At 39.7% G+C, this 12,023-nt stretch overlaps 2 protein-coding genes across 4 annotated transcripts; one reads left to right on the top strand and one right to left on the bottom strand.

Moving 5' to 3' along the window:
- Positions 1–628: 628 nt before the first annotated feature.
- tmem263 (transmembrane protein 263) lies at positions 629–5,823 on the top strand. 3 transcript variants are annotated; one of them, XM_058645806.1, is made up of 4 exons: positions 629–795; positions 2,984–3,031; positions 3,450–3,520; positions 4,167–5,823. In XM_058645806.1, the coding sequence occupies exons 3-4, from the start codon at positions 3,454–3,456 to the stop codon at positions 4,463–4,465; spliced, it is 366 nt and encodes a 121-aa protein (XP_058501789.1). In that variant the 5' UTR covers positions 629–795; positions 2,984–3,031; positions 3,450–3,453; the 3' UTR covers positions 4,466–5,823. The 3 variants fall into 3 exon arrangements, with proteins under 3 accessions (XP_058501789.1, XP_058501788.1, XP_058501787.1); XM_058645805.1 differs by lacking the exon at positions 2,984–3,031; XM_058645804.1 differs by lacking the exon at positions 629–795 and having other exon boundaries at positions 1,008–3,031.
- A 500-nt stretch (positions 5,824–6,323) lies between these two features.
- Positions 6,324–9,666, bottom strand: LOC131469966 (zona pellucida sperm-binding protein 1-like). The gene is made up of 8 exons (XM_058645447.1): positions 8,490–9,666; positions 8,092–8,276; positions 7,528–7,625; positions 7,287–7,447; positions 7,007–7,199; positions 6,706–6,853; positions 6,544–6,625; positions 6,324–6,459 (listed from the first exon to the last, which is right to left on the bottom strand). The coding sequence occupies exons 1-8, from the start codon at positions 9,664–9,666 to the stop codon at positions 6,356–6,358; spliced, it is 2,148 nt and encodes a 715-aa protein (XP_058501430.1). The 3' UTR covers positions 6,324–6,355.
- Between the last annotated feature and the right edge of the window lie 2,357 nt (positions 9,667–12,023).

Genomic DNA, 12,023 nt, shown 5'->3' with positions numbered 1-12,023 from the left:
ACACATCCATTTCATACCCATACACACAATGCCAACAGCCACCAGGAGCAATGTGGGGTCATGTGTCTTGCCCAAGGACACATCTTTTAACTTCTCACCTTTTAATAATTTTACTTCTCAAACTTGAGTACATTTTATATCATTAAATTACTCAATAAATCTCATACTTAAACACTTTTACTCAAGTAATATTATAAAAGGTGACCAAAGTAATTTTCTGGTAATATACTACTTGTAGTGACAAGTAGTGTCATTATGACAGTGAGCTGTCATAATGACAGCAGAAACCAGCTGTCATTACTCTGATTATACACACACCTGCGAGTGCCCTTTAAAAATAGCTGCAAAATAAATGTAATTACTATTTTCGGCCATAAAAGAGAGGTCCTGTTTTGTAGCTTATCGTATCATTAGGATACGGGTTTTTTTTCCAAGTACAAATAATGTGTCTGAAGCTTATTTGCAACACCTACGTTTATACGCTTTTATTTTAGAAACATGAGACAACTCCAAATGGTTCAGGTTTAGCATTAAATATTTGTTTTTATGAAGTCAGCCAGCAGCAAAGTGAAAACGTGTGTGTGTGTGTGTGTGTGTGTACACACACGTGTACGTGTGTGCGCGCGCGCTTCCCTGGGTGGAGACTGAGGTCCTCGTTCCTCCCAAATTAGAGACAAACAACTCAGCTTCATCTCCAGCTTTTTGTGATTCTGTCACAGGTTTCGTAAACCTTTGCGTTACTTTTGTGTGCATATTCGGCATAGACTGTACAGCAGAGTCGGTCTACATAACGGGGTAAGTGGTGGTGGGTGTTGTGCAGTTTGTGTGTGTGTAGGAACTTGTCAGTACCATTAGCGTCACCTATGAAAAACTGAACCATATTTTGACTCAAAGCAGCGCGAAGTAGAACCTCTCGATCGGGGAAAGAGAGGTGACGAGCTCCCGGTGAACGTGGATCGAGTGTGCGGTGAAAATGGAGAAACAGCACCGTTCAAATAAAAGTAAATGATGTGTTTGGACTGACAACAAACCATGACCACGAAGATAGACGCTATCTTCACATAGTCACGTCTGGGTTTTCACAACAGTTTCTCATTGTTACAGGGACAAGTTAACTTTTTAATCCAAATATCAACAACTGTCCAAACCGTTGGGCCGTTTGTAACGTCAGCTTAACGCAACAAAAGTTTACTCAAGCGTAAACAAGTGATGTACATTAGCTACCTAGCACAGTTGGTAGGCCTTTAGCTAACTAATGCCATCAATATGATTCACAGAGGTGTAATGTTTAACTTTTGCAAAGAAAAAAAGGAAAAGTATAGCTTATATGAGATACCAGTATATTTTAAAAATCTATATTCCCAAGTCTAAACACTGTGATGTAAGTATAATAAGAGAAATGTTTGTTATTTTTAAAGCACTAGTTGTTAAAAGTTAAGAAAACCATCCCTTGCTATGTGTCGTAACCTGAAGTACAGCCTTGTGACGGATTATGAACAGGTCTGCCTTGTTTGGGTTTAACAGTAACACCCACAGCAAGCTCATTTATTTTCTTAACACACTTTGTGTGTGTCCAGTACAGCCCCATGCTAACATTGACACTCAAGACTTAATGTCAATTATAAGGCACGTCTGTTTGGTAAAAGAGCAAGTCACACTGCAGCATTGTTAGTCCTCAGTCTTCTGAGTACAAACTGAGTCCCAAGGCCTCGTTGGGTATAAAGTTCCCTGTGTTGGACTAGAGTCAAGTCCAAGTAGAGTCCCCAGTGTTCAGGGGAGACATCAAGGTTGAGTAGAGTACATCCATCCATCCATTTTCTAACGCTTTATCCTCCACAGGAGAGTCGCCGGGGGTGCTGTGCCATCTCAGTTGACATAGGGCGATAGACGGGGTACACCCTGGACAGTTTGCCAGTCCATCACAGGGCCACATATAGAGACAAACAACCATTCACTCTCACACCTATGGTCAATTTAGAGTGTCCAGTTTACCTAATCCTCATATTGCATCTTTTTGGACTGTGAGAGGAAGTTGATTAGACTTAACTGTGATGGGGAGGATGGGAGTTAGACTGAGGAGATGAGACAGGAAGAATCCAGAAGGAGTCAGGATGAGGATAAATGAAGGAGCATTTTGAATTGTGAGAAAGGGAATGAGGAGACTGGGGGGGCAGTTGGGTGGAGAGCTTTGAACTACAATGGAGGAGGACGGGACTGAGAATGTGACTTTGAACTGTGCAGGGCAGCATTACACCTCTTGGTGTAGAGCCTACTGGAATTGTATTGCAAGTAGAAGAGATAAGGATGAGAGGCCATCCACAGGAAAACAGCATTGCCCACCTGTAGAGGTGATTTAGTCTCTTCTGTTGTGAAATTAATGTAACATGACTGAGAACCCTATTTCACTGTCTACACTAAGAGCAATGTAGATGCCAACTCATGTAAAAGACCAACAACGATTGAACTTTAACTTTCCTCTTTTTCCTGAATTTACTGGGAAAAGGTCCAACTAAAAATGGGTAGCCAATGGACAAGAGGAAAGGAATCGGGCTTGTAACCAGAAGGCTCACCAGGTGCAGATAAGGCCCACTGCTCCTGTGCCTGGCTTGTGTGTTCACTACTGGTGTGGAATAAGGATGGGTTAAATACAGAGGAAACATTCACTATCACTAATTGTTGTGTGTGCAAAATAACTTATTCTAAAAATAAAAAAAAACCGAATGTAATGTATAAATGAAAAATGTCTTCCGAGTATGAATGCAGTCAGTGCTCAAGTCCTAGTCCAAATCATCAGTTCTCCAATCTGAGTCTGACTTGAGTCAGAGTCCTGGACTCAAGTACTAAACCACTGTCACACAGTACACAGCCAAGCAAAGTGTAAGGTAAGGTAGAATTAGGTTAGATGATGTAGCAAAACAAATATTTGTGATGGATATAGGCTGAGAGCACAACTCATTTCTTGTATTCTGACTATGTTCTCCAGGTCTGTGCATGATTCCCTGCTGTACTCTACTATATGGACAGATGACATGTTAGTAGAAAAACTTTAAAAAATTTATAAAAAAATGATGGCAATCAAATGGCTTTTGCAATCTCATCAAAACACAAAATTATGGAATAAATCTAAAATCAAATACAGTTCCAGGGGCTTCTGCAGTCAGTGCCAAAGTGCAATGGTTTTCTTTTTGTTCAGTTCATATTTTGAATGTGTGTTGTTGCACTGCCTTCCTGTTATAGAGTTAGTCTTGTTGCCACTGTTGCCCTCCTAACTAGACATAAAAATGTGCAACAAGTACAGACACAGGACAGAAATTCTGTAAGGATGCCAGCTAGGAAACTATTTTGGGCAACAGCCTTACTGACAGGTGTTATTTGTTTTTCTTACTGATTGATGCCTTTATAATGTGTCACAGTCTCTCTCTCTTGGTAATTGTCATTTATTTTCCCAGAGAGATGAGTCAGGCGGAGCAGGTGCCCGAGGACGCGCCTGCATACCTCAATGACGAATCCGAAGCTGCAGGTTAGTGAAGTTGGCAAGGTTTTTTCATGAGGAAAATCTTGATTTTATTTAGCTCCGTCAGCTCAAAGGTTGTACATCATTTTATAGCATATTTTTTCAGTCAGGAACGTGGTTCGCTGGTTTTGCATAGTGACGGTTGTTTTTATGGCGTTGACAAAAATAAGCAAATAATTTACTATTCTGTCACTTATCAGTTAATCGTTACATGCCTGATTTCATAGATTGTTTTTATTTATTTATTACACACGCAAAAATACAAGTAAATGTAGGAGTGAGAATGTAGTAAGGGCTATTATGCGCTTAAAAAAAAACCACCCAGAAAAGTAGTATATTAATTATAATTAATTTAATAGACTAGAGAAAAGAACTAGAGGGTTATAGAACACAAAAAACACCCTTGGAGATAACATGGTTTTCTGCAGGGGCAGAAGGGGAAGCCCTGTGCGAAAATCAGTGTTGATAATGCAGCAAAATCTCATACAATCTGATCTACTGTATGTACTATCCCTTCAACATTTGCACGTATCATGGTAACCGTGTTGTGACCAATGTTCCTCCTTCATGACACATTGTTAGAAGGCCTGTGAAAAACATGAGCATTACAGTGAAACGTTGTGTGTAAGATCTTTGTTTTGTTTTTAATTAGACAACAACAAGGGCCACCCACAGAAACAGCCGGGCATGTTTGGCTGGGTTGTGGGGGGCATGTACGGTGCCACCAAGGGAGCTGTAGGAGCAACAGTGGGCGGTGTAACCTGGATAGGGGGAAAGAGTCTGGACCTGACCAAGAGCGCTGCCAGCACTGTAGCTGCTGTCCCCGCCATGGGAGTGGGCCTGGTTAAAGGAGGAGTGTGTGCTGTTGCTGGAGGAGTGTCGTCTGTCGGTTCTGCTGTGGTCAGCAAAATTCCCATAGGTGGTGGAAAAAAGAAGGACAAGTCTGACTGACAGGAAGTGGAGGAAAATGAACGCACACACCTGAGTTGTGTGATCTCACCTGTTTTCTAGGATTCACGAGCTGATAAGTGTGCGGGGTCTGTGCTTTGTTCCATTTCTTCTTTGTATTTTATGTGATTTTGATGGAGGCCCACATTAATGCATCCACAAAGCAAGACTTTACAAAGACTCTGTTAAAGCAAAACATAACATATTATCACCTGTGCCTGAAATAGTTTGTGTTTGTGTGTTTGTGTGTGTGTGTGTGTGTGTGCGTGTGTGTGTGTGTGTGTGTACAATGTTTTCACTGCAAACTGTTGTACTTTAATGCATTGAATTACAGGAGGAGATCAGCTCAGTGTATATGCACTTAAATGTCACTTGCAAGACAATCAATGATCTGTTACTAATATGAGGTGTTAAGTGCGAATTACAAATATTTCACCGTAAACTGACAAACACTCACTCAAACAAATAAGTCTGAATAAAAGATGTTATTTTTTTTTTTAAAAACTAGAGTCTTATTTCTTGCTGTGAAGATTTCACAGGTGCATTTCTGGGAGAGTTTCAATTTGTCTCTGAATTGACATCACCCTCCAGTGTTAATTGTGTTAGGTTGATGGAGAGCAGCTTGGAGTTTTGATACCAAATCCGATTTGTAAAAATAACTCTGTCACAATGTTTAAAAAAAACAACGTATTTTTTTTTATTTCAGTAAACCTAATTTCTAGTGAAAGCAGGAGTTGGTTTACTGTGATTAAAACAGTTAAGTCGAAGTCCATCCAACCGCCTTTTGAAGACTTCTTTTGAGTGTTTGTCACCTTTGATGAAGAGGTTATATTGGATAGGATTATGCCTAAACTAATGTTTTTCCGTTACATATTGTGGAGGGGTGGTTGGATGTGACCAAGGAGGTTTCTTTTTTTACTTTTGAAGCAGATCCAGTTATGGACACTGGATTTTTCATGGTAGGACATTTTTCAGAGTTGATCGTAGTTTATCTGGTAGCTCTGACATGTTGGCTAATATTGCTTCCAGATTTAAATGTTTTACCACATCTCCTTGGAAAAATACAATCACCAAAGATACTTGATGATGGCGTTGATGTCAGACCAAAGATGTTTCATTCCACGTGTTTGAAAAAATGATATTCTTTATTGTCTTAGTGTTGTAGCAATCTGTGGCTGGATTTCTAGACTAAAGTCTGAATGACATTGAAGCTGACAAATACAATTTAGAAATGTAACTTTAGAATGATATTCAAACATTGATGCATGATGCAAAATGAAGCTTTCAAAAGTGGTACCAGTTTTTTTTGCATAATCAGGAGAATATTATAATCAGAAATAAACATGTTGACAGTTGTATTATTTTTGGTATTGTGCTTCATGAGTCCCAGAATGGATGGATTTTGTTGATTTACTATGTCTCTATTTATGCAGTCAATATACTGTAAGTGCTGACTAAGGTGACACAGGCACAGTAGTGGTATGATGACAAGAATGTTGTGTTTTATCAGCTTTACATTTAAAATAACTCAATTCTAAACTCACATCAACAGAGTTCAGTGGATTTTTGTTTCAGCAAACATTCAAAGAAAACATTATTTTTAAATCATAAGTTGAATATTACTGTTAGTGGTTCATTCTTTTTTAGGATGTCACTGACAGTTAATGAAAAACATGGTGCATTTACCCAAAATAAATTATTTACAGCACATCAAAGCCAATATTTTTTTAATACAAATTTGACTACAAGACCTTGGTGATGCATTTCATTCTTTCTGTTGCATACTGTGTTGGCATACACACAATTTATGTCGGATTCCCCACCACAGATAACTGCACCATGTTAATGCTATAGATGTTGTACTCAATGGTCTCAGCCAAATGCTCATGCTCCTTATTCTTCGCTGGTTTCTGCAGGGACGTACATGTGCACAGGTCCAGAAGACACCACAACCTTTGGTTCATTCATCACCTGGTATGTAGCTTCAACGTCTCTCCCTGCAAACACACATACATGCGATTACCATCAGATTTATGGTAATATTTGTCCTGAATTCTGCAGATTATGAATTGGTTGCTTACTTTTCCTGTTTTTCGCGAAGCATGATGGCTCACAACTGCCAGAAGCGGCACTGCACACAGTTGTACTACAGTGGATGTACACCTGAACAGAATCAACAGTGTCAACAGGGTAATGGGTAGATAGTAGATAGTAATTTTCTCCTCAGTCGATAAATTCCTTACCTGCTCCCTCATGGGCGTTAGTGTGCTGGTGTCCACAAAGGTAAACATTTTGAAAATGAAACGCCTGTAGTGACTTGGGAAGTTCAGACCAGAGGAGACACCGACTGGAACCAGTGAGGACAAGTAGCGATCATCTCTGTATGGACACCTGGATGAAGAGGAAATGATATTAAGGCAATGATTATTAAATGCAACCGAATAGAGAGAGTTTCCCACTTCATTATCACTTGTGACCAATTTTAAAATAATTCACAAATATCCACCACGTTTTCATAATAAGGACAGTGTAAGTTGTTGTTACCCATCTATCAGAATGTCCCACTGGGGCAGGCTGTGAGGGTTGGGGCTTGTGGTTGTCCAACAGTGACCAAGAGTCAAGACTAGGTTTGGATCTGTCTTCTCAAGGAGCTGAACCTCCACATACACTGGGTCCCTCAGTACTTTGGTCACAGGGTAGTCTGCATCCGTATAGAAAGAGCTATAGGCTACATCCACTGTGAGAACCGAAATGAGTTAGCATGACAGTCAATGTTCGAAAATGGTCCATAAATGCATACATGATGTCAGGCTGACATGTTTACCTTCATTACAACCCTTTGTTAAGCACTGCCCGTTAGCCAACCTCATTTGTACGCTGATTGGTCCAAAAGCAGCAACAGGTAAAGGAGGCTCTTGTAATGGTAATACTTCCACAACCAAGACTTCCACAGAAGAGCCTCTAAACCTACACTGGAAAGTCAATCTGACAAACAAAAAACAGGGATTACACATCTTGTCAGACACTCTGTTGCAACTTAATGTTCTAAAAAATAGATCACCTACTCAAACTGGCTATCCCTGGTAATTATTCCACGTCCCCCTACTAACGTCTCAAATGAGGATGACATACGGTTCTCGTAGACTATAGTCCCAGGCTCCTCCTACAATACACAGTTAAATACTTGAAACAGTACAGTCACACACATTAAAAATATCTTCTAAATATATATATATATATATATATATATATATATATATATATACATATATATACATAGACAACAAGGGCCTTTCTGCATGGAGTTTGCATGTTCTCCCGTGTGTGCATGGGTTTTCTCTGGGTTCTCTGGCTTCCTCCCACAGTCCAAAAACATGCAATATGGGGATTAAGTACATTGGACACTCTAAATTGACCATAAGTGTGAGAGTGAATGGTTGTTTTTCTCTATATGTGGCCCTGTTATGGACTGGCAAACTGTCGCCAGTCTAACCGCCTATTGTCCCATGTATGTCAGCTGAGATGGTGCAGCACCCCTCATGATCCTCTTTTTGAGGATAAAGCAGTAGAAAATGGATGGATGGATATATACACAATTTTGTGGAAAATAAACAGAGACAAGGTCTTACCGAAACAACAGAGCCACAGCCAGTAACAGCAAACTGGTAGATGGCAAAGGCTGAATTAGAGTCAACGTGTGTACAGCCTTGACCTCCCCCCAACATTGAGATTGACTCAAGGTCAATGTTGGGCAGTGTTGCATCTCTGGCCACGACAACAATGAACTGAGCATCCCTTGTACATTGGATGGTCACTGGTGGCACAAAAGCATACATTAATAGGTTGAGTGGTTAGTTGTATTGTCTAAGTAAGAAAACAAAAAAAAACACTAATATGTAGAATATGTTCTTGATAGATTTTTGTGTAATATTATTCTCCCAAAACCACCCCTTTAATCAGTCAACAACTAGAATAAAAGTTAATTTCCTTCTCTTTGATCAGAACAAAAGCCGTCTAAAAAACTCACCAGCCTTTCCGAAGAAGCACTGTTGGCCATCAAAGCAACAGTTTATGTCTTCACATTCAGCAGCAGAGATTTGAGGACTTCCACATGGGATCCTCACATTGGGGTCCACCTCACAACTCAAGTCATTAGGGTCCTTTGGCAACACTGGGCGAGGTTGGTATTCTTGATTCAGTGGTGGAGAGATCTGTGGCTCCTGTCGAGACTGGTCATAGTAAACTTGTGAGGGTCTTTGTTGCGTAGGTGATTGGATATTAGTTTGTCCAGGATATGTAGAGGGTCTTTGTTGCGTAGGTGGTTTGATATTAGTTTGTCCAGGATATGTAGAGGGTCTTTGTTGCGTAGGTGGTTTGATGTTAGGTTGTCCAGGATATGTAGAGGGTCTTTGTTGCGGAGCTGGTTTGATGTTAGGTTGTCCAGGATATGTAGGATATGTAGGGGGTCTTGGTTGCGGAGCTGGTTTGATGTTAGGTTGTCCAGGATATGTAGGGGGTCTTGGTTGCGGAGCTGGTTTGATGTTAGGTTGTCCTGGATATGTAGGATATGTAGGGGGTCTTGGTTGCGGAGCTGGTTTGATGTTAGGTTGTCCTGGATATGTAGGATATGTAGGGGGTCTTGGTTGCGGAGCTGGTTTGATGTCAGGTTGTCCTGGATATGTAGGATATGTAGGGGGTCTTGGTTGCGGAACTGGTTTGATGTCAGGTTGTCCTGGATATGTAGGATATGTAGGGGGTCTTGGTTGCGGAGCTGGGTTGATGTTAGGTTGTCCAGGATATGTAGGATATGTAGGCTGTCCTGGCTGTGGCACTGGGATGATCCCTTGCTGTCCAGGATATGTAGGCTGTCCTGGCTGTGGCACTGGTTTAGGATATGTAGGCTGTCCTGGCTGTGGCACTGGTTTAGGATATGTAGGCTGTCCTGGCTGTGGCACTGGGATGATCCCTTGCTGTCCAGGATATGTAGGCTGTCCTGGCTGTGGCACTGGGTTGATCCCTTGCTGTCCAGGATATGTAGGCTGTCCTGGCTGTGGAAAAGTACTGCCCTGTGTTACCTGAGAAGGTTGAGCACCCTTTGATGCAGGCTTCATCCACGTGGCACCCTGAGCCTCCACATTTCTTGTAGCTAGGCAGCTTAGCAATACTAGTACCACCAAAGAGGTGGCACTCAATGGCTCTCCCATGTTCTCACAGCTGTTTGTTCCCAAGTGCACCACTTATGTCTGCTACCACATTTATAGGTGATTAGACTTGACTTTTAAAACCCCACCTCCACAACCAAACCACCACCAATCACAGCTTCCCATCTTTCTATCTCTATCTCAATGTGTCACAATGCATTGTGTAATCTTTGAGTAACCACCCAACCTTTGGGCAACTTCACAATAGCCCATGTATGGTACAAGGTGATGAGGTGTGTTTGACATTGACAAATCCAACATTTGGGTCACAAAAACCTTGTTGCAGGTCTCTATGGCCTCTGGATTTATTTGTTGCCAAATGTTCACCCTGGGGAAAAAAAAATGTTTTCTTCAAATATGTCACAAAGTTTGCCAGAGTCTTCAGTCAATCAGTACGTTAACACTGTATCTGGAAAGAGTTTGTTAAAAAACATTTGCTTGTTTGTAGAGACAGTTGACAGTGAGAGATCAGATGTAGGCCCTTTATTTCGTATTCTAAAATAATAAGTAAAAATAAAATAATGATGCATGTTGAGGAAATTTGGAATCCATGTGAATCCATCCTCTTATAATAGAATGACATTAATTTCTTCCAGAATTATTCTATTTATTTAATTATTGTGTGGAGTTTGCATGTTCTCCAGTCCAGGTACTCCCCACTGGGATTTACTCTTGCACCGTCTTGTGGAGGGTCAAGTGGTAGGCAATGAATGTATCTTTCTCCACTGTATAATGTTGATATTGCTAATGGGATACTTTGTATTGCTGGTTTGTTTCCCTGTAAAACTGCCAATAAACTTTTCTTTTTCTTTGATTATTTTAGTTTTCAGTGAAGTTTATTTTTAGTTTTTCTAGACATTTCTTAACCCATCTTTGGAAAGTCAGGTCCAGTGGAATATTCATTCAGTAAAGAAAAAAACAATAATTAATTGTTTCATTTTCTTTTTCAAAATCTTTTTGACAAGACATCATAAAACATATTGTCTTATTTAGGGGCCTCAGTGGCAGTCTTCAGGTGAGTTAAGTTAAGTTTCTATATTTCTTATGTTTTCTAGTTCAGCCAACATTTAGTCTTACAAAAGTGGCAATAACGTTTTAGACAAAATGGCTTTGTACCTTCTAAGTGGAGACAACAGGATAAAATGTGTTGTAACTGGGGTGGATAACAGTTTGACATTAAAGTATTTATTTGCCAGTCCAACATTTAGGTCACATAGATCTTTGAAAAGGTCTATGTGACCTTGAACTTTATTTGTCATCGCATGTTTATTTTGCTGGTGTACAATCTCATTGCAGGAGTTTTTCTATACACATAATCACATAATAGTCAAGGTTTCATGTAATACCAATAGGACCATGATGACCATCCACAGGAGTGCAGTTCATACATTGCTTGGAATTTGGAACTACGTTTTATACTATAGCTGTTTTGAGAAAGTGGATATCAGCGCGCATGGCCTAAACTTTGTGAAGAGTAATGAATAAATAAATAATTTCAGTCTACTTTCTTTTTATACAGATCTATTTCTAGATCATCTAGTTTCTCTGGTTAAAGGCAAACTGACTCAATGTAAGAAACAGTCACTTTTTTTGACTACAGTTTATTTGCTTCCTCTTTTATATTTGTAATAACTCATGTGTCATATCTCATCTGACATATGCTTGTGCTTTTGGAGGAAAATAAGTATAAAATAGTTACTTTAAAAACACACAAAAATATTGCCACCAATTTGCAGACAAGCCCTAAACTAAACTACCTGAACTAAAAACCAGAATGTTTGAGAGAGAAAAAATGCATGTAATACTTATTTTTGACCACAGGTTGGAGCAAATTACTCTACAAGCAAATATGGCTGCATGATTCCTTTAGCAACAACAATCATTTTTCCATCTAGTATGTTTGTGTTAAAAAAAATACCTTGACTGGATACATACATCAATGACTGCAGGCTTCAAGTGAGAACACATTCCTCACCACTACATCATTTTTTTTTTTTACTACACTTCATGAATTTGACAGAAGGCACACTGGTGATTTGGATCACACAAAACATATGATCAACTTATGTTTATTATTTATTAACTATATTTAGGCTGTATTTAAGATTTAATTAAAACGGAACTGAACAAGAAAGTGTATATTTTTGCCCTCACTTATATTAATATGTTAAAAGTTTTTCCACTGAAAGTTATCTAAATAAAGAAAATGTTATGTTATTATCTTTTTTTCTGCCAATTAAACTAAAGTCATGACTGCACACACCCTAAGCACTAGACAAATAGAGGCTGAGTCTACCACACCAGACAGGATACCCAGTGCAGGATATGCAAATATGCCTCTAAGACAGTGCAGCACATCA

The sequence above is a fragment of the Solea solea genome, chromosome 12, assembly GCF_958295425.1.
Source record: "Solea solea chromosome 12, fSolSol10.1, whole genome shotgun sequence".
Taxonomy (NCBI): domain Eukaryota; kingdom Metazoa; phylum Chordata; class Actinopteri; order Pleuronectiformes; family Soleidae; genus Solea; species Solea solea.
The sequence above is the reverse complement of the archived record's forward strand: the minus strand, read 5'-3'. Positions and strand labels throughout refer to the sequence as shown.